General features: G+C 43.2%; 1 protein-coding gene across 1 annotated transcript in view; it reads right to left on the minus strand.

The window, feature by feature from the left end:
• Positions 1-391: 391 nt before the first annotated feature.
• KLF7 (Kruppel like factor 7) overlaps positions 392-22,753 on the minus strand; it is an 87,083-nt gene continuing 64,721 nt past the window's right edge. The window contains exons 3-4 of the mRNA XM_042949912.1: positions 9,731-9,854; positions 392-2,611 (exon numbers count right to left, since the gene is read on the minus strand). Coding sequence (XP_042805846.1) covers positions 2,560-2,611; positions 9,731-9,854 — 176 coding nt within the window. The 3' untranslated portion in view covers positions 392-2,559. The remainder of the gene's footprint in view (positions 2,612-9,730; positions 9,855-22,753) is intronic.

The raw sequence follows: 22,753 nt of genomic DNA on the forward strand, positions 1-22,753 counted from the left end.
TAGTGCACTGACTGGAGGCGCTACAGTTTAATACAGCTGAGGTTTAAGGGTCCCTCACACATCCTTCATCCAGAAAGGATGCACCACACATTCAAATATAATCCCATGATACGCCCTGATGGACTGGCCACAAAATGCACTCAAATGCAGTAGAGAACTATAAGATTGTCAGCAAGCAGTGCTCCAGAAAATGTTTCTAAGTCATGTCTAGTTTTAAATCTTTGGAATAAAACTGATTTTTTTTTTTTTAAATACCCTCCAACTAACATATACAGAATTGCCTCCGGCAAATGGGCAGATTTTATTTTATGTGTGTGTGTGTGTGTGTGTTTTAGGGTGGTTTTTCTTTTTCTTTTCTTTGTTGTTGTTGTTGTTGTTGTTGGTTTTTTGTTGTTGTTGCTGTTGTTGCTGTCGTTTTGTTTTTGGTCTACATCGAAAAAAAACGAAAAAGAGAAAGAAAACTTTAAGGGCCAGACCTCAGAACGCCCAAGTGTCCAACTGGCAGTTATAGCATTTGTGATAAGGAGGCTCCTTTACCCTTAGACGAATAGTTTCAACATTTCAGTGAAATCAAAGGTTGCAGAAAGCTGAGAAACCAAATGCCAAGGATCTTGAAGGTTGCTGTCAGAAATGTATTTGTGTTGCTTAGATTATTATTTCCTTTTAAAGACTTCAGTGTTGCATCCCAAATAGATATGGGGCGGCATTTTAACAGTCAATGAGTCAAACAGTCAAAGGAGGGCAGAAGGGGAGCCAGCTGGTATGAGGGAGCAGCAACCATGTGCGGACCAAACGCCATTTTTGTTTTTTTTTAGACGTGTCTTGAAGGGATGGTCCCAGAATATACAAAATATACAATCTGTCCTAATAACCACCCCGCTTGCTTGCATAGGCCATTTAATGGTCCTAAAGGCAGTCTTTGGAGTTGAGGCCAGGGCCAGCTAGCTAAGAATGCGGGTAGATAGAGACCGATATTGGATGTGTGTGGGCTGAAAATGAGGAATGTATGCCCCCTTGGAGTCAGCTTGCAGAGTACGTGTGAGGCCTCTGTTGATCCTGGGTGCTCTAGGTCACGAGTCATGGGGGGTCTAGCCAAAAAGAATTAGAAATATGTCTCTCCTTTCAGACAGACCATGAGAGAAACTTCTCGACCCTTCCCTTAAATGTCCACCCTTCGTTCCCACAATGGCATTTCGAATTGTGTGTTTTAACAAGTGGGGGAATATGAGCTCAGTGGGTATGAGAGAGGAAGATAGGATGATGTTTTCTGAAGCCACTAGACTCGGGAGGCATCCTCAGTTCTCCCCACTCCTGGAAAGAGTGATATTTTTGGCTTTTTGTCAGGTCAGAACCCAGAGTTAGGTTAAATGTGCAGCTGCCCTTTGAGACTAGCGACATCTATGCTGAAAGTGGTTCTAAGGTGGCAATGACACACAGCACGGGGTTGGTCACTACGAGCTGAGGTCATGATGCCTCAAGGGGGATGAGAGAACTGTGATGTCCCATCTGATTGGCTGCTTCGAGAGCTGGACATCCAGGTGCCGAGAGAGTCCTGGAGACGTTTAGTCCATGGAGAAAAGATAAAACATTTAAGCTTCCAAATAAGCTTTTTCAAGTTTTCATTAGCAAAAACAGAGAGATTAAAAAGAAAAAATCTAGCACTGGCAATAAGGTGAGGCTCAAGGGATATACTGTGATTTATCATCAAGGACTTTATTCTCTTGGCCACTTTGCAGTCATGCTAGAAGTTTCCAGAATCCCTAGTGCATATGGTGTGCAAGAGTCAAAAAGTAAGAAAAGAAAACTCCTCCCTTGAGAGTGAAGTCTAGAGAAATGCAGGCCAGAAAGGTGGAAGGTGTTATTCCAGAGTCTGCCGCCGCTAAGGCCGTTGGTATTGACTCGAAAGATCTCAATAGTACTAAGAAGAACCAAAACCGATCAACAGTTCTGTGAGGAAGTCGGACGCACGGAATAGTAGGACTTTTCACACACAAAGGACAAATAAACCAAGAGTTAATTTTGGCTACCAAACTGCAATTTGGTTTTCTAGGTCATTTTCCCCCAACTATTTAAAAAGAAACATCAGTGCTACACATATGCAACTTTAAGACGTTGTATTCTCCTATCAAGTTGCACTGAGAAGCAAGTTAAATAAGCCCCTCTTACTGCCGTCCACCTGCAGAGACGTCACATCCATTTTCTTTGATTTCCATTGGCAACAGCGGGAAATAATTCCAATAGTGCTGAAGTAAGCAGCCAGTCTGCCTTGCTGAGTTCACCTGGTTTCCTTCTTCTTCGTCTTCCACCATCTGGCAAGGGCAAGGCATAAAGAATAGACGTATATATTTTAAATATAGCTGAGTGCATGACAGTGCGTGTGTGTGGGTCTATGTGAGTGCGTGTCTGTGTGTGTGTGTGTGTGTGTGTGTACACAGAGGTTTATACGTGAGAACTTTCTTCTGCGAGGCAATGGCTCCCCGCCTGAAGTCCAGCCCCCTGCCTCACGGCATTTCCTTTAGACAACGGCCGACGCCATGGCAACTCTGGCCTTTAGGGTTTTTAGATATGTCTCTTCATATGGAGGGCAAGATGGTCAGACCTGGAAAAACACCTAGGAAATATAAACAACAATAAGGATATAAGAGGGGTCCAGGTAACAAACCCAACTTCCAGCACCCCTTAGAAAACGATTAGCCCTACCTTAAAGGGACGCGGGTACATATGTACGAGAAATAAGGCAGTGTGTAGGGAAGGTGAGCTCGAGGTCAGACTGCGTGGGTTCAAATCCCAGCTCTTCTACTCTTTGTGTGAGTGACTCTGAGCATGTTAACCTCTCTGGGCCTTAATTCTTCCTCAGTAAAATGGCGATAATTATAGTACTTACCTCACAGGTTGGTTTGGGGGATTAAATGAGATGATCTATGTAAAGTGCTTAGAATATTAACTGGCACAGAGGAAGATGTCAATGAATGTTAACTATTATCATAGTTGTCATTATTAAAGAAGAAACCAACGAGAAAGTGCTTCGGAAACATGGGACATGCCCGTATGCTGCCCGTAGTACGGCAGAAAGTGATTAGCTTGTTTCATTGAATGGAGGAACTCTAACAGTTGAACGCCCAGATTTTAGTCTTGAGCTTTACAGCGAAAGCACAGAAATGCTGCCTGTGATACCTCCGGGTCTGTACAGACGCTCTATTACATAGTAAGTCAAGAACAAGAACGGAGAAGTGAGCTCACATTTATTGAGAATGAGAAAACACGCAGGCATGAGCTTGGTATTTCCCCAGTATTATCCAGTAACATTCTCAGCAACCTTCCATGGTAAGTGTTCACACCTCTTGTGTGTGTGTGTGTGTGTATGTGTGGTAAGGAAACTGAGGCAAGGGTCCTGTAGCCAGCGAGCGGCAGACTTGGGATTAGAACCTAGGTAGATCGGCAAGCCCACTCTTTCAAATGCCCACTCTTTTGAATGCCCGGTTTCTTGTTGCCTGAGGTCCACCACTGAGTGCCCTCCTCAGGCTCAGATCCGGCACAGTGGTCATCTTCACTCCTCCCCCTTTCCTCTGGTCCCAGCAACTTCATCTTCTCTTGGCTAGCCATGCTTCTGCACTCCCAGGAGTACGGGCTGACCCTCCTCCTAAGGCTAAAGCTACAGCCACAGTGGGCCGACAGTCATATGACCCATGAAGATTCATGACAGCCAGTCCTGGAATGCTTGCTGAAACAATTGGAAGACAGAAGCTCTTTTCCCACTCGGGCTGCTGAGCTACTAAGATTGAAGCTGGAGCTGCTGGTGTCCGTTTGGCCACGTGGGAAACAGCCTACTTAAGAATGAAGTCAATGGGGGGAAAATGGGCAGGAGAAGAGAAAGAGAGAGAAAGAGTCCTGATGACCACATCTGAGACCCTGGATCCAGCCAAACCTAAAGACCAATCTAACTTTGGTCTTCTTAGTTCGTTGAGCTACCAAATCCCCTTAGAAGCTAACACCAGTCTGAGTCAGGTTTCTGTATCATATACCTAACAGAGTGGGCATTTCCATATGCCTGAAGCCTACAATCAATCTAAGGTTCTGGCTAGAATCTCAGTACAGTCAGCACCCAAGACAGCAATCATTCTTAGGTCTGAGTGTGTGCTCTCCCTCTGGATTCTTCTCTTGAAACTGGCCACTCTCTTACCTGTGAGAATATTCCCAGGCTCTCCTGAGGCCCAAAACAGGCTCACAGTCCAACATTCTTGTTAGGATGTTAGCAAGCTGCCCTGTTCAGGTTAGCAAGATTTCCTGTTTGGGGCAGGATTTCCCAGTGTTTGTTCATTCTTCGAACAAACAAACAAAAAAAAACCCCACCCTACCTCCTGTGTTGAGTGAACCCACTCTACCCACTCTGTGTTGATTTTTTAAATAGGTACACATGCAGGATATAACCCCAAGGAAATGAAGCAAAACAGAACAAAGGCCAAAATGGAAAACATGTAAAAATGGGAAAAGTGCAGTAGAAAATAATCGAATCCAATAACGTATTGAATAATAATAATTCTAATTCTAATCACACCCACTTATTTCAAGCCCTAATTTAATATGAGCGAGATATTTGGATAATCCCTTAGAGTGCCATCTAAAGGGGATTTAACTTACTATAAAATAGGGATAAATATTCTTTAAAAGTAAGTGCTTGATGTTACTGATATACAGATTAGCAATACAGCCTATAGGGAATTCAGCAGTTAACTTCCATGACTTTGTCTTATCCTGAGGGCATACTCAGTGTTGACCACTGCCTGCCTGTTCTCTTTCTTCCCTCCCTCCCTCCCTCCCTCCCATCCTCCCTTCTTCCCTCCCTCCTTCCTTCCTTCTTTCATCCCAACAGCCTAGGGAAAGAGGATCTAAGTTGGGAAGTTCTTTTTGTAGGCATTTTTAAAAAAGTTAACATCCTCAATAAGGACTCTATAAAGAAGACACCATTCTTATCTCCTCCACCAGCTGAGACAGTCATCAGAAGGAGGCAAAGCCAAAATTTGAACCCAAGTAGTGTGACTCCAGAGCCCATGGTCTAGCCACACCTGCTCTTTAGACTGAGAAGAAGGGAAAGCTGAGCTGTCAGTTTGAGGAGTTTGTAGCAAGAAGAGTAATGCGTTTGCCCCCCACCAAATGTCTACACTGAATCCCTAGACACTGTAACAATGGTAGGTTATGTGGCAAAGGGGAATTGAGATTGTGGATGGAATTAATTTGCTGATCAGCTGATTCTAAAATAGGGAGATTATTCCGGATTATCTGGGTAGGGCCAATGCCATCCTGGATATCTTCAAAAATGCAAGAGGGAATTGAAAGAGAAGACAGAGAGATGGCAGCGGACAAGAACGCAACGGCTTGGACGAGGAGGGGACGAGTGAGTAGGGAAGAAATATGGGCCACCCCCAGAAGCTGGAAAAGATGAGGAGATGAAGTCTCCCCAGAGCTTCTAGCAAAAAAATGCAGCCCTGCTGACAGCTTGATTGTAGCCCAGTGTCACCTTTTAACCCACAGAAGGTTACCCGTAAGAGGGTGCCTATGAGAAAATGCACTTATAAAGTTAAATAAAGATGATACTAAATTTGTGGCAATTGGTAATGGCAGCAACTAGAAAATGAATCCAGAAGTGCATGCGGTCAGGCCTGAGTGGTGAGCACCTGTGAGAAAGCAGGAAAGCAGGCACCAGGAAAACGCTGGCTGTCTGAAAGAGGAACACAGGGGTTGGAGGTGGTGGCGGTAAAAGACAGGTCTTGGCCTGTGGACGGAACCTCTTTCCTTTCTATATCCTGAGAACCTAAGGGAAAATGGTAATCCTGATACGGAGCTTCATCTGAAGAAACCCCTCGGTGATGCACACGTTTAGATTTTTATTCTGCCTTTACCAATTGCCTACTACTATGTGCTGGGCATCCAGCGATATATGCGCAAGCATCTATCTTTACGCTTCAAGATCTTTCAGGGAAGAAGAAAAGTGCAAAAACAAACCAAGTCTTTCACGTGATATGAAATGTAACTGCACTCTTCCTGAATCGAACCAGCCTCATTATTTGTGCAAATTCTTGTAAGTGTATGGTGCTTAGAATTCAGACGAGGTCCCTCACCATTGGGGTTGTATTTAAATTCAATATACCAGCAAGATACTTAGTCGTGATTAATTTATATTTATTAATTTATACTTACTGAGAGCCACATAGGAATAGAAAAAGGTAATGCATAAACTCACCATCTAGAAATGCAGAATCAAATGATTCTAAGGGTAATATACCCCCAGAGGGTATTTATGACTATACAGCAGTCAGATGACCTTAAATAAGAAGGTCCTTAATGACTGAAATTTGTTCATTACAGAGGACTAGTCAAACCACTATTGTCATTTTGTCTGCTTATGAAAAAGGCACAGTAAAGTCATGAGGGCATGAAGTCAACGGCAACCCTCTAAGGCACCAAAGGGGCTAGAGATGGGTTGGTGTTTGTTACCACCTATAAGTGGGCTGACGCAAAGATCACAATGTTTCCTCTCCACTGCCCAGGATCTCGAAGGTACTGTCCTGATAGCAGTCTCCCTGAGTTGTAACTATGCTGAGTTGGCATAACAATGGCCTATATATCACGGCTCATGGAAACAGAGCCTTGTTTACCAGCACCAGTGGCCTCATGCCGCATGGGCTGAGACACAAGACTCATCCCTCTAGCAAGTGGTCACTCCACGGGCTATCCTGTTCAGTCTGATGGCAAGGAAGTGGCAGAGGCTCACGGCTTTCTCCCCCAACCCACACCTAAAGCCAGAGGTCACAAAACCCAAAGTCTTCAGGGGCCGGGCAGATAAAGTGAACAGGTGCAATGGGCCAAGGACTGACTACCTGATTGTACTTGTGATAAGGCATGGCTATGAAGCAATCCTGCTCTTCTCTAAGAGGAGACAACGGAGCAAGCGAGGATGCATGGCAACTGGTGGTCTGGCTTCACACTGGGAGACACGGGGTGTGGTGGGAACGGTGAGAGACTAGTGAGCACGTGGCCACCACGAATGCGTAGTGACGACTGTTTAGCTCCAGAGAATTCTGGCCACATGGGAATGCGAGCCCAGCGTGACCGGATCTTCTGATTTTTCTGGACAAAGCCAGAGATGCAGACATTTTTGTGGCATCTGGTAATTTTAAATGTAATCAAAGCAAATACACAAAGACAAACTCATTTATTTTTTCAACCTCCCCAATCGGCAAAATAAAAGTCTAAATTAGACTTGGTACACGCTTTGCAGACAGGAAGCCCCATTCCAAGCTTAGCCTATGGAGTGGTCTGCTTTCTCAAATTACAAGAAGCAAGAGGGAGGTTTCTTACACTTATCCACGCTGTGGTACCAGCGGGACTCACAGTCCTGCTAAGGGCTACAGATGCCCTCTTTTCTGAAGGTAAAAGTCCTTTAGGAATGCCTGCTCCCCAGTCATACCAGGCTTGCCTTTCATCTGCTTTGGGACCACTCCAATCCCCCAATGCCACCTCCCAGACCTGCTCTATTCTTAGCACAATCGCCACCATTGAAACATAAGGTGCTGCCTGTCGTGAGACACTAAATGAGAATCCAACCCCTTATTCCGGACATTGTTGAGAATGCACTATTGGCCAATGCCACAGGACTTTGACCCAGACCTCTCCCAAATCACAATCTCCCCCAAATACTGTGTCACAGAACTTGTACCATCTGCCCAGTGAATTTCTAGCTCCAGAAAGCATATATTTTGGAGAAGAAAATAAAGCAAAAGACTAATCAAATTACCCATCTCTGACATCTCCTTCACTGAAATACCCAGTGGGCTTGAAGTTATCTCTCCACAGAAATCATACAAACGGTCAGATTTAGTCCTAGCATGTCGACTGCTGGACAGTTGTAAATTTCTTAAGAAGTCAGTTGATCTGAAGAGAGGAATACTAACTCTGGCCATTTCCCAATAAGAATTGTTCGTCCATTTCTAAGGATGAATGCAGTCCACAGTGCACAATCTGAGCCACGGCCACACCACTCTTCAGGGATGGGCGTCTTTTGTGTATGCCTGCTACCACCACACTTGGACAGCTCACAGAGGATTCATCTTCATCCCAGTTGATATAATCCTCTCCCTCAGAGAACTGTGGGCAAAGAGCCACACGCTATGCAGCTTCTTTATTAGCAGCCAGGACTAGAGAGAAATGAACTTGAGATGGCAGTTGAGGGAAGATGTCAAGTGAGAAACATTACTGAAGTATAATCTGTAGAAAAGCAGCCGATGCACATAAATTCAGGAGGCCTTGGCGGTAAGGGATAGAAATTAAAAATCAGGTTCTGTTCTTGGGGAGCAGAAGAGAACTCCAAGGGAATGAAGGACAATAGCTTCATAAAGTGGACTTCCTCGGCCAGCCCTGGGGTGGGAGGTTATCTCTGGGCTCCAGGAGGCATGGGGGCTTTATTTAGTGCTTAAAGAATGAAGATAAGAGGAAAATAGCCTCTTCAGGAAGAAGGAAAAAAAGGAGGAAAAACATGAATGCTCCTTTACAAGCATCTTAAAGGAGCACCAAGCCAACCGGCCACCCATGAGACCTGGCTACTACTGCTCTGCTCTCCAAACACACACGCGTGCGCACACACACGCACACACACACACACACACACACACACACACACACACGACTCCAGAGGAAGGCCTGGTGCAGGGAGGTGCCAGTACAGGCGCGGGGAGGCAGGATGTGAAAGCGATCGCATTTCCTCCCACGGAGAGCCAGGCCTCTACGGACATCCTGCGGGCTGGGGAACCCTGAGGCTTTCAGGGCTTTTATCGTATTAGGAGCATTTTTCTCATCATAACTGAGACCTTTAGTATTGCATTAAAAAGATGGTTAATTTTCTTAAGCTTCCTTTTAAACACAGAAATAGGATTAGAAGGATAACATGCTCAGATGCAAGCCCATTATTTGATTATGTCTAAACCTAATCCTGCCTTCACCTTGGCCTGCAGAGTCTCCATTTTGGGGTTTATTGGTTGATAATGCCAAGGCTGTCAGATACTATTACTTGTGAAGTATCTGTTGCTACGTGCTCTTTCTTCCACTATCAAATGCTGAAGGTTTGAAACTGAATTATAGGATAAGTTCTCACAGCCTCGCCATCTTTTAGACTTTAGTCCCTATTTTCAAAGGAGAACGAGTGATTCAGGCCCCCAAAGAATGGGGACTCTCTCCAGTAAATTCATTTCTACTAACGCTTCAGAGGAGAGCCTTATGAGTAGCCTTCCTTCCGTTCAGCAGGCTTTCTATTCTTTCATGTTATTAAGCATGAGGAAAACTGGTATTGATGCTAATAAAAAGATCAGAAGCAGCAGCTACAGGTGACCATTCTCTAGCTTATTACTTTTCATATTACAGTAAAATCATCTGCCACATCATCTCCTTGAGGGTAGGAACTGTGTCTTATTGCCATTCAGTGATGAACACGATTCCTGGCCCAAAGCTGGCATTCGCTAATTACCCATGTTACCGGACCACGAGTCCATGTCACCTCTTGATTTTACCCTGAAAGGCACCCTTATCTCCTCGGTTTTCTCAGTGGCCAAGTAAAAGGCATTCCCAGGCCTGAGTCTCTGGGACAGAGGCTTGGGATAACCCCAGAAGCATATGGGCAGTCCACCCCCAACCCACCTCACCTTCTCCCCTCCCCATCCCGGAAGCTTCCTCGTTTCTTTACCTGTCGCAGTGGTTGCATTTAAAGGGCTTTGCACCTGTGTGTTTCCTGTAGTGCCTTGTGAGCTCATCGCTTCGTGCAAAACGCCATTCACACCCTTCCCATGAGCACTTATAAGGCTTCTCACCTGCAAGAAGAGACGGAACGACCATGGTCAACAACAGGAACAAAATGGCCACATACCTGATCAGGTTCTGCTCTCTAGCCACCGTCTTGAGAAAGGACGGTAGAAATCATTCTCAAAAGACTACATTGCCTAATACGCTGTGTCACATTTTCTTTAGTCTCCTGGTGTGGTGTTGTTGCTGTTGCTGTTGTTGTTTTTAACCTTCAAAAGTGGTCTCACAGGATCCTCTAATCTGGAGCTGTCATTTCAGTTCACAGAGTCAGAGCATTTCCTTCAACTGGTGAGGGATCAATTTTTATTTATTTTCTATTCCCTGGAGCACTTTGACCCCCACTGTCCAAGCAGAAAGGAAATGCGCTATTTTCGTCCGAACCGCAAATGCTTCTAATTCTATTTTTCTCCAGTACCTACAGTAATTTACCATTTCAGCCTTTTTAGCTTTCTCCCTCCTCTTCCCTCCTACCACAAACTGGAGCCAGGGACCTGACTGACAAGGCAAACAGCTCAGGTCTCCCAGAACCACTGTGCCTTCCAGTAAATGGGAGTGGATGGACAGTCAGGAGAAAGGGCTACAGTTTGAGAGTAAAACAGAAATCCCTTGACGATTCCTGCCATTTATGTAAAATACAGTCACAAAGTCCTATTTAAGAAGGCCATAACTTAATGGTTCCAGAGCTTTCATAGTAGAGAGAGATACAGAGTATTACAAAATATTTTTAAAGCCAATTTGTAGAGCAAGGTTTTAGCCACAGTGAAGCTGCTTGTAAGTACGAAATTCGAGCTCTTGTGCTCAAGTGACCTTTTTGCACAGTAAATACAGATGGAGGGATATGCAAGAGAAAGACATGCTTTTTCCCTAGACCTTTTCTTTTAACCCATCAACGTCTGTCACCAAACATGGCAAATATTTACCCTTCCAACTGTATGGTGGGCTGGTTCTGATTATGAAGAAAAATAATCTTGGGGCACCTGGGTGGCTCAGTCGGTGAAGTGTCTGACTTCGGCTCAGGTCATGATCTCAGGGTCCGTGGGTTCGAGCCCTGCATCGGGCTCTGTGCTGACAGCTCAGAGCCTGGACCCTGCTTTGGATTCTGTGTCTCCCTCTCCCTCTCCCTCTCCCTCTCCCTCTCTCTCTCTCTCTCTCTCTGCCCCTCCCCTGCTCATGCTCTCTCTCTTTCTTTCTCTCTCTCAAAAATAAATAAAACATTAAAAAAGAAGAAGAAGCAAAAATAATCTTTACAACACGATGAAATCATGAGAGTTACCAAGCCCTCATAACTGACAGGTAGGTTAGCACAGTGGTCATGAGCTCTGAGGTCGACCTTCCAGGGTTCAGCTTTCAATGCTGCCCCTACCTGTCTAACTTGGGGCAAGTTAAGAAACTTGTCTGCGCCTCTGTGTTTCTAGAGATAATAACAGCATGGACCTCAAAGTGTTTGAAGAGCATAACTTAATACACATATGTATTATATGTTAATTAGAACAGCGCCCAGCACACTCGATGTTGACGTCACTGGTAAATATTACAAATTGCCAAACCCACAACTTCAGGATACACACACAGGTGCCAAAGTAGTCCTATGGCTGCTCCATTATATCTCTATTTTTAACAGCTAGACCTTCACTAGGCAGCGCTTAAGGAGACATTGCCCAGGTACTATACTTGACCCACTTTCTTCTTTCACCTTTCTCCTTCCCTTTATACCGGACTACAAAGTGTTCACGATTCTTTATTTGTATCACCTAGAATTGAACCAAACATGATTGAAAATTTTATTTCATTAAATCGATGCCCCAGTGAGCCACTGCTCTATAAGACCCATAGAGAAGAGGAATGAGAAACACAGGCATTTCTTTTAAAGGGAACCAAGAGGACATGAAGGAGGGCTAGAAGCACAGGAGGAAACCCATTCGGTTTTGGAAACTAGAAAAAAAAAAAAAAAGAATCACTGAGCAGTGTTAAAAGTTCACCTTCTGAATCCTTAAAGCCGAAATTTTAGAAAATTGCACCTGCTGAAGAGAAGGTAGCAGAATGGGGCTATCAAGTCAACTTTGGGGTTAACACACCTGGAAGCTGAGTTAATTACAGACCCTATGCCTCAGTGTCCTTCTCTGTCAAATGGGGATGAGCTTCCCATGTTTGTTGTGAGGTTTAAATATGTTGTCAAATATAAGACACATATCCTGAAGCCTGACACGAGGTAAGTATTCAATCAATTTCAACTTCTCTTCCTCCCACGTTTACCTGTGTTCTCAGAAGCTGTCTAACGGCTGTCACCCAAAACTTTCAGAACTCAGGCTCCAGACAGCTGAGCCTGGAATCACTCTGGGCAACCTAAATATTGGAAAGTAGTGTGTATTTCAGTTCTAAATATTTTCTCCGTATATCGATGGAAAATTCACCAGAAAAGTGGAGTGTTCTCTAGATCTACTCTGAACGAGTGAAATGCTGAAGGGGAAATTGGAGACCTTACTTGGGGAGAGGTGTGCCCTCTTTGAGAGGTGTGTTGGCATCATTCACTTAATGTGATTGATTACCAACCAGGCTCTGTTACTTCAAGGAAATCTGGCACAAACAAACAAAAAGAATGAGGCACCAAAGGTGTTAGAAATTCACAATGCCCTCCACCCCCAAGGCCCTCAAATGCAAGTAAAATTGGGGTTTCCTGGCACCCAGGGGAAGCAAACACACCCCAAAATGCAACAAGGCATCTGGAAATCCCATGACATTCTACAGCACCAAGCAGAGACTTCCAGTCCCCCAAATCAATCCCGCAATCGAACTAACCCATCCATCATAAGCAACCACATTTTGAAGGACACAGGAAGGACAGAGAGAAAATGGAGGTTCAAATGGATGTCTTTGGGTATTTTTTTTTAAAAATTATTATTTCAAACTGTTTGGTTTTCCTCTTGGTGAATTTTTAAAAATAGTTTGGTTTCCTTTTATTTTGACAAATAATATGAAGGATCTGTTCACTTCCTAGAAAATAATGTCGACTTTTAATTAATTCTGGCACAAACCAACTATCCTATCCAGTAGCTATTTCAGTGTCCCTTTTGCCAGTGTTCAGACAGAAACTGCAGATAGTTTGACTTGGCTTTGAATTGTATCACCTAACACAGTTTCCTGCTTGCACCCAGAACAAGTCCCTTTGTGCCCTGATAGTTTACCCAAGTTATATTATTGTGTCTCATCAAGCTATTTTTCCAGTGTCTGATCCATTTACCTACAAGTTGCCATTTCTGCAAATGCTCAATAATGCAAAATTTAAAAATAACCAAGAAAGAACTCCACCAAATGAAGGAGCAGTGCCTGATACAGGGCAGAGTTCAGAAATCAGAGGAGCAAAAAAACGTTTAAAGAATCGGGAATAAGACTTCTTTATTTAGGGCTCAGAAATAGCGGGGTTAGGCTGGCCTCATTTCTGGGTTCCATATCGGCTTCTGTAAACCAATGTCTACTTGAAAGAAAGCCGTGAAAACCCTCTGTCAGTACTTTGCATGGTCAAGATTACACCTCCCTGGACACCAGCGCCCACTGCTTGATCTCGGGGTTGGGGCGGCGGGGCAGGGAGCAAACCATCTATAATCCACGATGCACTAGTTTTCATCCGAACAGCCTACCTAAAGATTTCTGTGCATTTCATAAAAAGCTTGGCTTTCTTTCTTGGTGAAAGAATAGCTTTCTTTCTAAAAGACAGGCAGAAAGGAAGAGAAAGGGGCCAGAGGGAAGGAGGAAAGGAGAAAGAAAGTAAGGAGGGAGGAAAAAAGAAAAAAGGGTCGTTCAGTTGTAACTGGAGCAGACCTCATGCAAAATCAGCTTATCTCCTTCATCCTGCCCTCTCTTTCACTCTCTTTCTCCCCCTGCTCCACTCCAGGTACTAGTTCGGGGCAGAAAGCAGAAAATGGCATGCCCTTGCCAACGCTATCTGGTATGGCACCTGCACTAATGCCCACCACTCAGCTCACTGCAACTCAATAGCGATCACAAATGTTCGGGAGGGGTCTCTATGAGACAGGAAGATGGAGAGAGGCTTAAAACATGAGGACCCAGGTCTGGAAGGAGTATGTGGATGAAGGCGGCCTACAAACCGGATGGACGAGGGAGCGTGCCAGGGCCTGCACAGTTCACAGGGCCACAAGTGAGGACTCGGTCAGAACCCCCTGAATTGCAGGGGGAATATCAAGATCTACTTTTCCTATCTGGAAATTAGCCCCAGGAGACGTGCTTCCCTCAGAGGTGATAGGAGGTCTAATCAGGTGTAAATGGATTTATAGCCATACAAGGGCTCTTAAAGAGAGCTAAGGATGCTTGAGAAACAGGACTTGACATTTAGCAAGGTTGAATCATGGCAAGAATTCATGCTCTCCCACAGAATGGCCTCTGAGATGGAATGTGGGCTAAACCAGTATGGCTTTTTTTTTTTTTTTTTAGTTTCTTACAGAGTAACTCTCTCTACATCACGATCATCAAATGTGATTGGTCCAATGCACGTAAATACTTTTGAACATGCATCTCCAATATAAGTAGGTTTATTCATGAATTATATAAGTTTACTGATGTCCTAACACATTAGGATATTATAAAATATGCATTCACTATAGAAACTAAAAAGAATGAGAGTAAATTAAATATAAATAAGAGGTACGCATTTTTCTTCCTGTGCTCAAAAAGACTATGTTGCACACCCTACTTTAGTGACCAGTGCCCCAGAGAACAAATGGAAGCAGCTTGGCTCCCAGTCCATTGGTCCTGGTGCTTCCATACTCGGTCTCTGCAGTCCATTCTCCCTACAACACTCAGACAAACCCTTTGAAAATATAAATCAGAGCAGGTGGGTTGTTTATAGGGGATTTTGGTCTTTATATTGCCATAAATTGGTTTCTCTGACATCCCCTGGATTTTACTTTGTGCATTTGAAAACATTCTATGAAACCTTCTACAGATTTCACCAGACTGCCAAAGAAGTTCCTGACCCAAACAAGGTTAAGAAGAAATTAAAGTATAAATGCTGCACTGGCTTCCTGTCATTCTCAGAATCCAAGTCAAAAGCCTGTGCAGCCCTGTCGTATAGACTCCACGTGATCTGGCCCCTTTTTAATCTCATCTCCTACCCCCATTTCAGGGCCTTTGCACTTACTAAACCCTCTGCCTGGAATACACGCTCCCTCGTGCCATTCAGGTCCCTGCTCCAATGTCTCCTCCTCAGAGAGACCTACCCTCATCGTCCTCCATAAAACAACAGGTTCTGTCACCTTCTCCACTCAATCACTTTGAAATTAGATTGCATATTGTTTGTGTGTTTTACTGCCTGCTTCCCCTCCTAGAACATAAGTTTTGGGCGGGCACCTGTTTCGTTCACTGTGATACCAACAGCACTAAGGCAGGGCCTGGCTTAATCCTGTAGAATACAGTGAATATTCGAATACGACATCCTGTTCTACAACAAAGAACCAAGTGCACCCAGAGGAGCAGGGCAGCCTGTGTGATTTCAGTCCCTGTCTTTCTATACATTGAACTGGCCTAAGAGTAGAAGATGTTTGTTTGCTGGCTAATCCTCTACTCCAGGGACTAAAGTATGGAGCTACAATGGATTAAGTATTCCTTCACCATCAAAGGTCACTCTTCTTCTCTATCTGCCTGAGCCTAAAGAAAGGCCTATCCTGAAAATCTCCCTGTAATATTCAGCTCACACCTGGGACCACAGTCTCCTGGGCAACATCCCCTCTGGGAAGCCAAGTGCGTCATTTTATGGAACTCATTTGTAAAGGTTCTCACTGAATATGTGTTTGGGAGAGCATAAGTGATATGTCAAATGTATTGCACCATGAATTTGCCTTTAAGATATAGATTGTAGAATAAAACATGAACATGTCAGAATCTCGCATACCAGGTTAAAAGTCCCTTGAAAATAAACATCGTTAATGCAAATTTTCTGCATTCATTTCCCGATCTGCAAATTTTCAAGTCCCTAATCCAATTCCTAGAGAGACTAAGACCTTGATACGCCCAGATTTCTGTTAAAACTAATTTTATCTACCGCTTTTTACTTTTTAAAAAGTGTTACTAGATTTCTGTTATCTGGGCATGTCAAGGTCCTAGGCTCCTTAGAATTTGGATTAGCAACTTGAAATTTTGCAGACCGGGAAATGAAAAAGTAAAATGGAAAGGAGGAAGAATACTTCGTAATGGGTTTGTATTGCCACTGAGTCCATGAAGAGGAAATCAGCAAAGACCCATCAATTGCTTTCACATCACACTCGGCGGCACCAGAGAATTTAAGCCACCTGGGGAATAAAGACACCGAGAGAGAAAATGTCACTAAGCTTTCTTAACACTGGAAAAAGAGTAAGCAGTAAACATCACTCCCCAGCTTGGCAATCCCTTCTCAGGGTATATGAGCAGCAAGTAGAAAACCCCTGTTATTAACTCGGCTTTGGAAAACTGGCTCAGAGTTCCTCTTAGATTCCAGCTGAATCTTCAATATTTTCTTTTTCCAAGGAATTTTAGTCAGGTGATTGTTGGAAAACGAGACCAAGGCTTTCTTTTCCAGAACTTGAAAAGCATTTGTAACCACACCATAAAAGAAAATGTGTACTCATTTGTTCATGTTCCATGTTGGTTTTTTTCATTCATCCATTACTCGCTCACCCAGGAGCTACAAGGCGCTAGGACCTGAGTGGTTCAATTTGCATAAAGCAGCGGTCACTGCACGGAGCACACGTTTCCTCTTTTTTTCTTTTGTTCATGAAACAACTAAGAAAACAATAACTGGCTGAGGTCTGGATAAGTCCTTACAGCCTGGATCGCCACCTTAAAGTGGCTGTTTAAAATGTATAACCTAAAATTTAAACCATACCCTCCGTAAGGCAGGGTTCCTACTTCAGCATGTGGAGAGGAGCAAGAAAGAATTCTGACATAACCCCACAAATACTGACATCTTGGTGTCCAGCCACTAGCCCCATGTGGCTACGAGCCCTTGAAATGTGGCTAAGGCGACTTAAAGAATCGAACTTCTAATTTAATTTTAATTAAAAGTTAAAGACTGAACCATGATAAAGCATAATTTATATACTCTTGTTTTGGTAGGGCTAACTACATTTAGCTTTAACCGTGGAAAATTTAGCATATGGATTTAAATATGCTGTAAGTATATATAATACACACTGGATTTCAAAGACTTAGTTTTAGAAAAGAATGCAAAATATGTCTTACTAATTTTTCCCATATTGACTTTATGTTGAAATGATCGTATTTTGGATATATTGGTTTGGGGTAAAATATTATTATTAAAATTAATTTTACCTATTCCTTTTCACTTTTTAAAAAAGGTGGCTACTGGAGAAGTTTAAATTATATATATGGCTTGCTTCCTATTTTAGACAGCACTGGTTTAAAATACATTTTCTATGTAGAAACTCCACCATCACCTCAAGCATAAGGATTCAGCCTTCCTAAACTTTTCCCCACGCTCAGTCCAAAAAAGCTTGTTACCACCTTGCCTTCCAGATCCATGAACCCTACCATGCGTTATCTCCAAAACACCTCATCTCTGTCCACAGCTGAGCAGGCAAGGTCAAATACCTAGACCAAAGCCTCATTCATGGATGATGAAAATACAGCCTCTTCCGTGTGACAAGTTGGATTCAATCTACATTAATTGTTGGCTCAAATCTGTACCGAGCAATGACACTGCTGGAGATTAAAGAAAAGCACAGGGTCTCTGTAGTAGGTGACTCCCATGTGGGGAAGCCCCACGCATGCATACAAACAACACAAGGCCCATGTGTTTGATAAATGCGTGTGAATGACATGTGGAGGAGGGGATCCCTAAGGCTCTGTAGAAACATTAGGGTAGCCATGCCTTGATGCCTTGATGAGACTTGAATCATTGCTCCATTGGAGAAAAATGGACTTGTTATCAAAAACAAGGACTAGCCATCAAAACCACCTTTGCTGCCTAATAGCAGTGTGGCCTTGTAGAGTCGGTAAACTTCTTTGGGACTTGTTTTTAACTGTATAGGGAAGGAACAGAAAAAAAAAAATCTGTCCTACTTCCCTTCTAGTTATCAAGATGCGATGGCATTTACCATATAAAAGTGATTGGTCGATTACAAAGTCCCAAACACGTGAAAGATGTTCTCACGATGATGGGGATATCAGAAGGGAGTGTGCAGGTGCGTGGAGGCCAGAGAAGGCTATGGGAGCAAGGGCTTCTCCATGAGATTTAAACTACAGCCCAAGCATCACTTCTCAGACCCACTTTACCTTGCAAAGCACAGCCAGGAAATACACAGGATCAAACAAATCTTTGGGGGCCAGCTTCCATTTTTAATGACTCAACTTTGACCAAAAAGTTTCTTTGGGAGGGATGTGTTAGGTTCTTGGTGAATTGGTTTGAAATGTTGGAGGAAGACAGGGTTGGTCATGAAAACTGGCAACTATCCCAGAGGCTGGAATAAGTATAGCTGTTGGCAATTGGAGTTTTTTCAATGTGCAACCCGTGATTCCAATACGCGTGTTTCAGAAACCATAGTGTGTTTCTCCTAGGCCAAGGGGTATCATAATATTCTCAAAGTCAAACTGAATCTTTATTTAATTAGAAATGTATGCAGTGTTCTAATATTTTTAGTGGGCTAATACCCTCCCCCCTCAAAACAAAACAAAATCCCACAAGGCTTAAGATAGGAATTATTGTAATTCTCAAAAGACTGTAAACTCACTTAAAAATTTAGATTTCAACACTCATACCTAAAGTTATATGTTCTCAAGTCATGACACAGATAAGCATGACTATGTAGGTAAACTCCATGCTTTTCTGGCATTGAGGTTAGTTTTTTTTTTTGCATTTTTTCTTATTTGGCTTTATTCTTTTTTGTCTTTGTTGCTTTAATTTTTAAAAATTATTTGTATCAGCTTTTTTAGAGATAAAGCCAAAGAAAGTTTAACGTCAATTTGGAAACTTAAGTATATTTTGGTGATTGCCAAAGTTACAAAAAGTTAAAAGCTAGACAGAAACTGAATTTGAAGACAAAAGTTAAAACATTTATCTTTTTTCCTGTGAAGATGATGACACCATGTAAATTTACTGAAAATGAATTTATAGGAGACTTCTTCCACTTAGTAGTAAAGGTACTATTCTATAAGCCAATTTCCCACAATTCGATTTGATGTATTTAGATAGGAACATGATTGCCTAAAAATATGAATTTTAAGCTCATGGCCAATCTTTCGTTTTTGCATTCAAACGTGAAGATGGTCATATTGCAGAGGATGTATGCAGGGCACAGCCTAAGACCACCACGTGACCAAACTACTAGTTTCTGAATCACTTCTAAAAAGGTAATTTTAAGGGGCGCCTGGGTGGCTCAGTCGGTTAAGCGGCCGACTTCAGCTCAGGTCACGATCTCGCGGTCCGTGAGTTCGAGCCCCGCGTCGGGCTCTGGGCTGATGGCTCAGAGCCTGGAGCCTGCTTCCGATTCTGTGTCTCCCTCTCTCTCTGCCCCTCCCCCACTCATGCTCTGCCTCTCTCTGTCTCAAAAATAAATAAAACGTCAAAAAAAATTTTAAAAAAAAAGGTAATTTTAAGAATGAAGAGAAAGAAATTTTACTTTAGCTCCACACATGTTCCAAGTTTAGTTAATATCCAAAGTTATCAACAAGCCACTCAGAAAGTGACATCTCCAAATGCAGACGGGCGCCCTCAGAAGCAAGCCAATCCCAGGTGAGAATGCTTCCCCCGAAGATACAGTTCATTGCAGAGGTGGGCAACTCAGGTGTACAACTCCAAGCGAGCACTGCAAGAAACTGATTCTTCTGCACAGAGGGTAGTAGTAAGGAAAAGAACAAATGTGGAGCACACAGCTTTGAGGAAAGGTAGGCTTACTGGACACTTCCTGGGGAGGATTTGAGGGGGCCTGAGGTCATTGTGAGAGGACTATACCTGGGAGTGATGGAAACAGGGGGTGCGTGGAGGTCCAGTATAGGTGGGTGGGGAGGGAGGGGGAAGGCTGAAACAAGTCTCATCAGACCCAGGACCCATGGTAGCCATCAATGGCACACACACAGTAGTTGAAGATACCTCATCTATTATCCCTGAGCACACTGAATTTTTTACTAAATAAAAATTGGAAAATACAAGCCCAAAGCATTTACTATCAGGATTAAAGTTAACTTTCTGCTACATATTTGATAAATATGAAAAGAAATACATCGGGGTGCCTCGGTGGCTCAGTCGGTTAAGCGTCCAACTTCGGCTCAGGTCATGATTCCACAGTCTGTGAGTTCGAGCCCCGCGTCAGGCTCTGTGCTGACAGCTCAGAGCCTGGAGCCTGCTTCGGATTCTGTGTCTCCCTCTCTCTCTGCCCCTCCCCTGCTTATGCTCTCTGTCTCAAAAATAAACAAAAACATTAAAAAAAAAAGAAATACATCGATGGTCTAGAAAACCCATGGGAGTAGACAATCCAAAAACCACCCCAGATATGATTTGAGAAGCTAGCAAATGATTGGTTTCAGCATCCTGAATTTGTTCTGATTAAGATAAAGTTAATATTAATTGTTATTCCCTAATTATATAAATGCAGATGGTGGAGAAGTGACCCAAGCATACGATTATTTTATATGGCAATTTGCCCTAAAATTAAAAAGAAAAAAAAAACCAGGTAAGTTTATCAGTCCTCAAGAAGCACAAATTGGATAATTTACATAGAAATGATAAAGAGATGGGCCCTCCCCTGGACCAGCTACTACTCAAGCACGGATCTAATTCTCCAGAGATTTTTAGAAGTAAATATTAAAGCAGCCAAGCTTTAAAACATCCATTTGTCTGCATAACTCTTTTCCAAGATGATCAAACACTGTTTTTCAGAGACTGAATTTCCTCATTAGCTAAGGCAACCCAAATATGTACCTTACCTGAATATGAAATATAAGGAAAGGGTAACTCAAAAGGGAAAGCTCAGCGTCTTATTTTGACAAATAACAACCTAAGACAGAGATGCTCTTCACATACCACTGCCTATGTACTCAAAAAAGACGTCCACAAAACCGTCTCACTTATTTTTCTACCCTAATCTACCCGTTGCTCCTTATATAAATCCCTCACTCTCCATCATCCTTGAGTAGCCCTCCCCAGCCTGTCCCACTTACCAGAATGTCCTGTACTCAGAATTTAATCTGTCTTCCACATGTCACCCCAGCCTAATGTGTTTCTCCCGCTTAGACAGCTGAAATCTTGTCAGAGTTTTCACTCTTTGGCTACTTATTTATTTACTATGCCCTGTGAGATATTTAATTTCTTACGTCTTGATTCCTTGCCCTGCTTTCCCTACCCACATTACATAGAAAGTGCTTTTAACATTGGAGTGCCTTACACCTCCAATTCAATAAATGGGATTAAGAATCCAATGTGTGTCCAGGAAAGGGGCAAGGTGATTCTCACTTGCTTCTGTGTCATCATCCGCAGCGTCTAGCACAGGCTCAGGCACGTCGTACGGAATCAATACAAGGCTTGCGAATGAACAGATTGGTGATCCATCAAAAATTAACAGCCCCAAAAGTTGTTACCACCTTGCCTTCCAGATTCAAAACCCCTAACACACAGTATCTCTGAAATACCTCATCTCTGTCCACGGGTGAGCAGGCAAAGTCAAATGTCTAGACTTCTGGTCTCATTCACTGAGGGTGAAAATACAGCCTCTTTAATGTGACAAGGTGGATTCAATCTACATTAATTATTGGTCTCTTATGTACTGAGCAATGACAGTGCTGGAGATTAAAGGTAAAAGCAAAGGGTCCCTGCATTAGAGGAGTTCCCGGGTGGGGAGGCTCCATGGATGCATACAACAACACGAGGCCTGATATATCTGGTAAATGTGTGTGCATGGACATGTGGAGGAGGGAAGCCCTAACACTCTGTGAGAACATTATGGCAGGCATCCCAGGGGGAAGGAACAGCGTGCGCAAAGCCTAGAAATGAGAGACAGTGGTTTGTCATAGCTGAGGCCAAGGACGAGTTTATAAGGAGGAATTTCAAGAATGGCTGAAGAGATGGCAAGACCCTGGTGGGGTCTTGATGACATGCTATCCCCCCAGGAGACTGACTGCCTTGAGGTCAGAACCCATGCCTCTGCATATCTGATGCCTCAGAGCCTCCCCCAACATGTGGCATTAGTACTTTAAAGAACATATCCTGTGTGAAGTGGTTCTAGACCAACTCTGATAGAGTTGGGTGCTCCTTCCTCTTTGGTCCCATAACTTCCTTTCAAAGAGTCTTATCATATTGCTTGAATAATTTTTTACATGCTGTGGCCTCACAAAACCAAATGGTTCCGTCATGGACAGAGACCAGGTTTATTCACTTTAGTGTTTCCAACACTCAGAACGCTGAAGACAGGTCAAAGACCCTCGACTAACTTGACTGAATGAACATGCGCATACGTTATTAGTCCTTCTTCAAAACTACTTGAAACACCGCAACCTAGATTCTCCTACATCCTCTTTCTGCTGCTCTGTAATATGAATAATTAGGAAGAAAACACAATGATTGAAGCCACCCATGGAATCTATATTCACACATACACATACACACACACACACACACACACACACACACACGCACACACACACACGACATCCCCCCCCCAAATCTGCAAACAATTCAGCACAAACATATTGACACCCACATATATAGAAACACCCCCACACAATCTGTCAGCCTACATACCTCTAACCTGAAACAGCCTTGATTTTGTCTGTGCTAAACTCACAGCCACAAAATACTTTCTCTTTATTCTTCTACTTAATTTTCATCCTGGGAAAATGTCAAGGCGATGTGACTTTACCCTTTACCTTTTGGGGGGGATGCAAGGAATATTAAGATGTGGTTATTCTGACA

This window comes from Panthera leo, chromosome C1, assembly GCF_018350215.1.
Source record: "Panthera leo isolate Ple1 chromosome C1, P.leo_Ple1_pat1.1, whole genome shotgun sequence".
Classification (NCBI taxonomy): Eukaryota; Metazoa; Chordata; class Mammalia; order Carnivora; family Felidae; genus Panthera; species Panthera leo.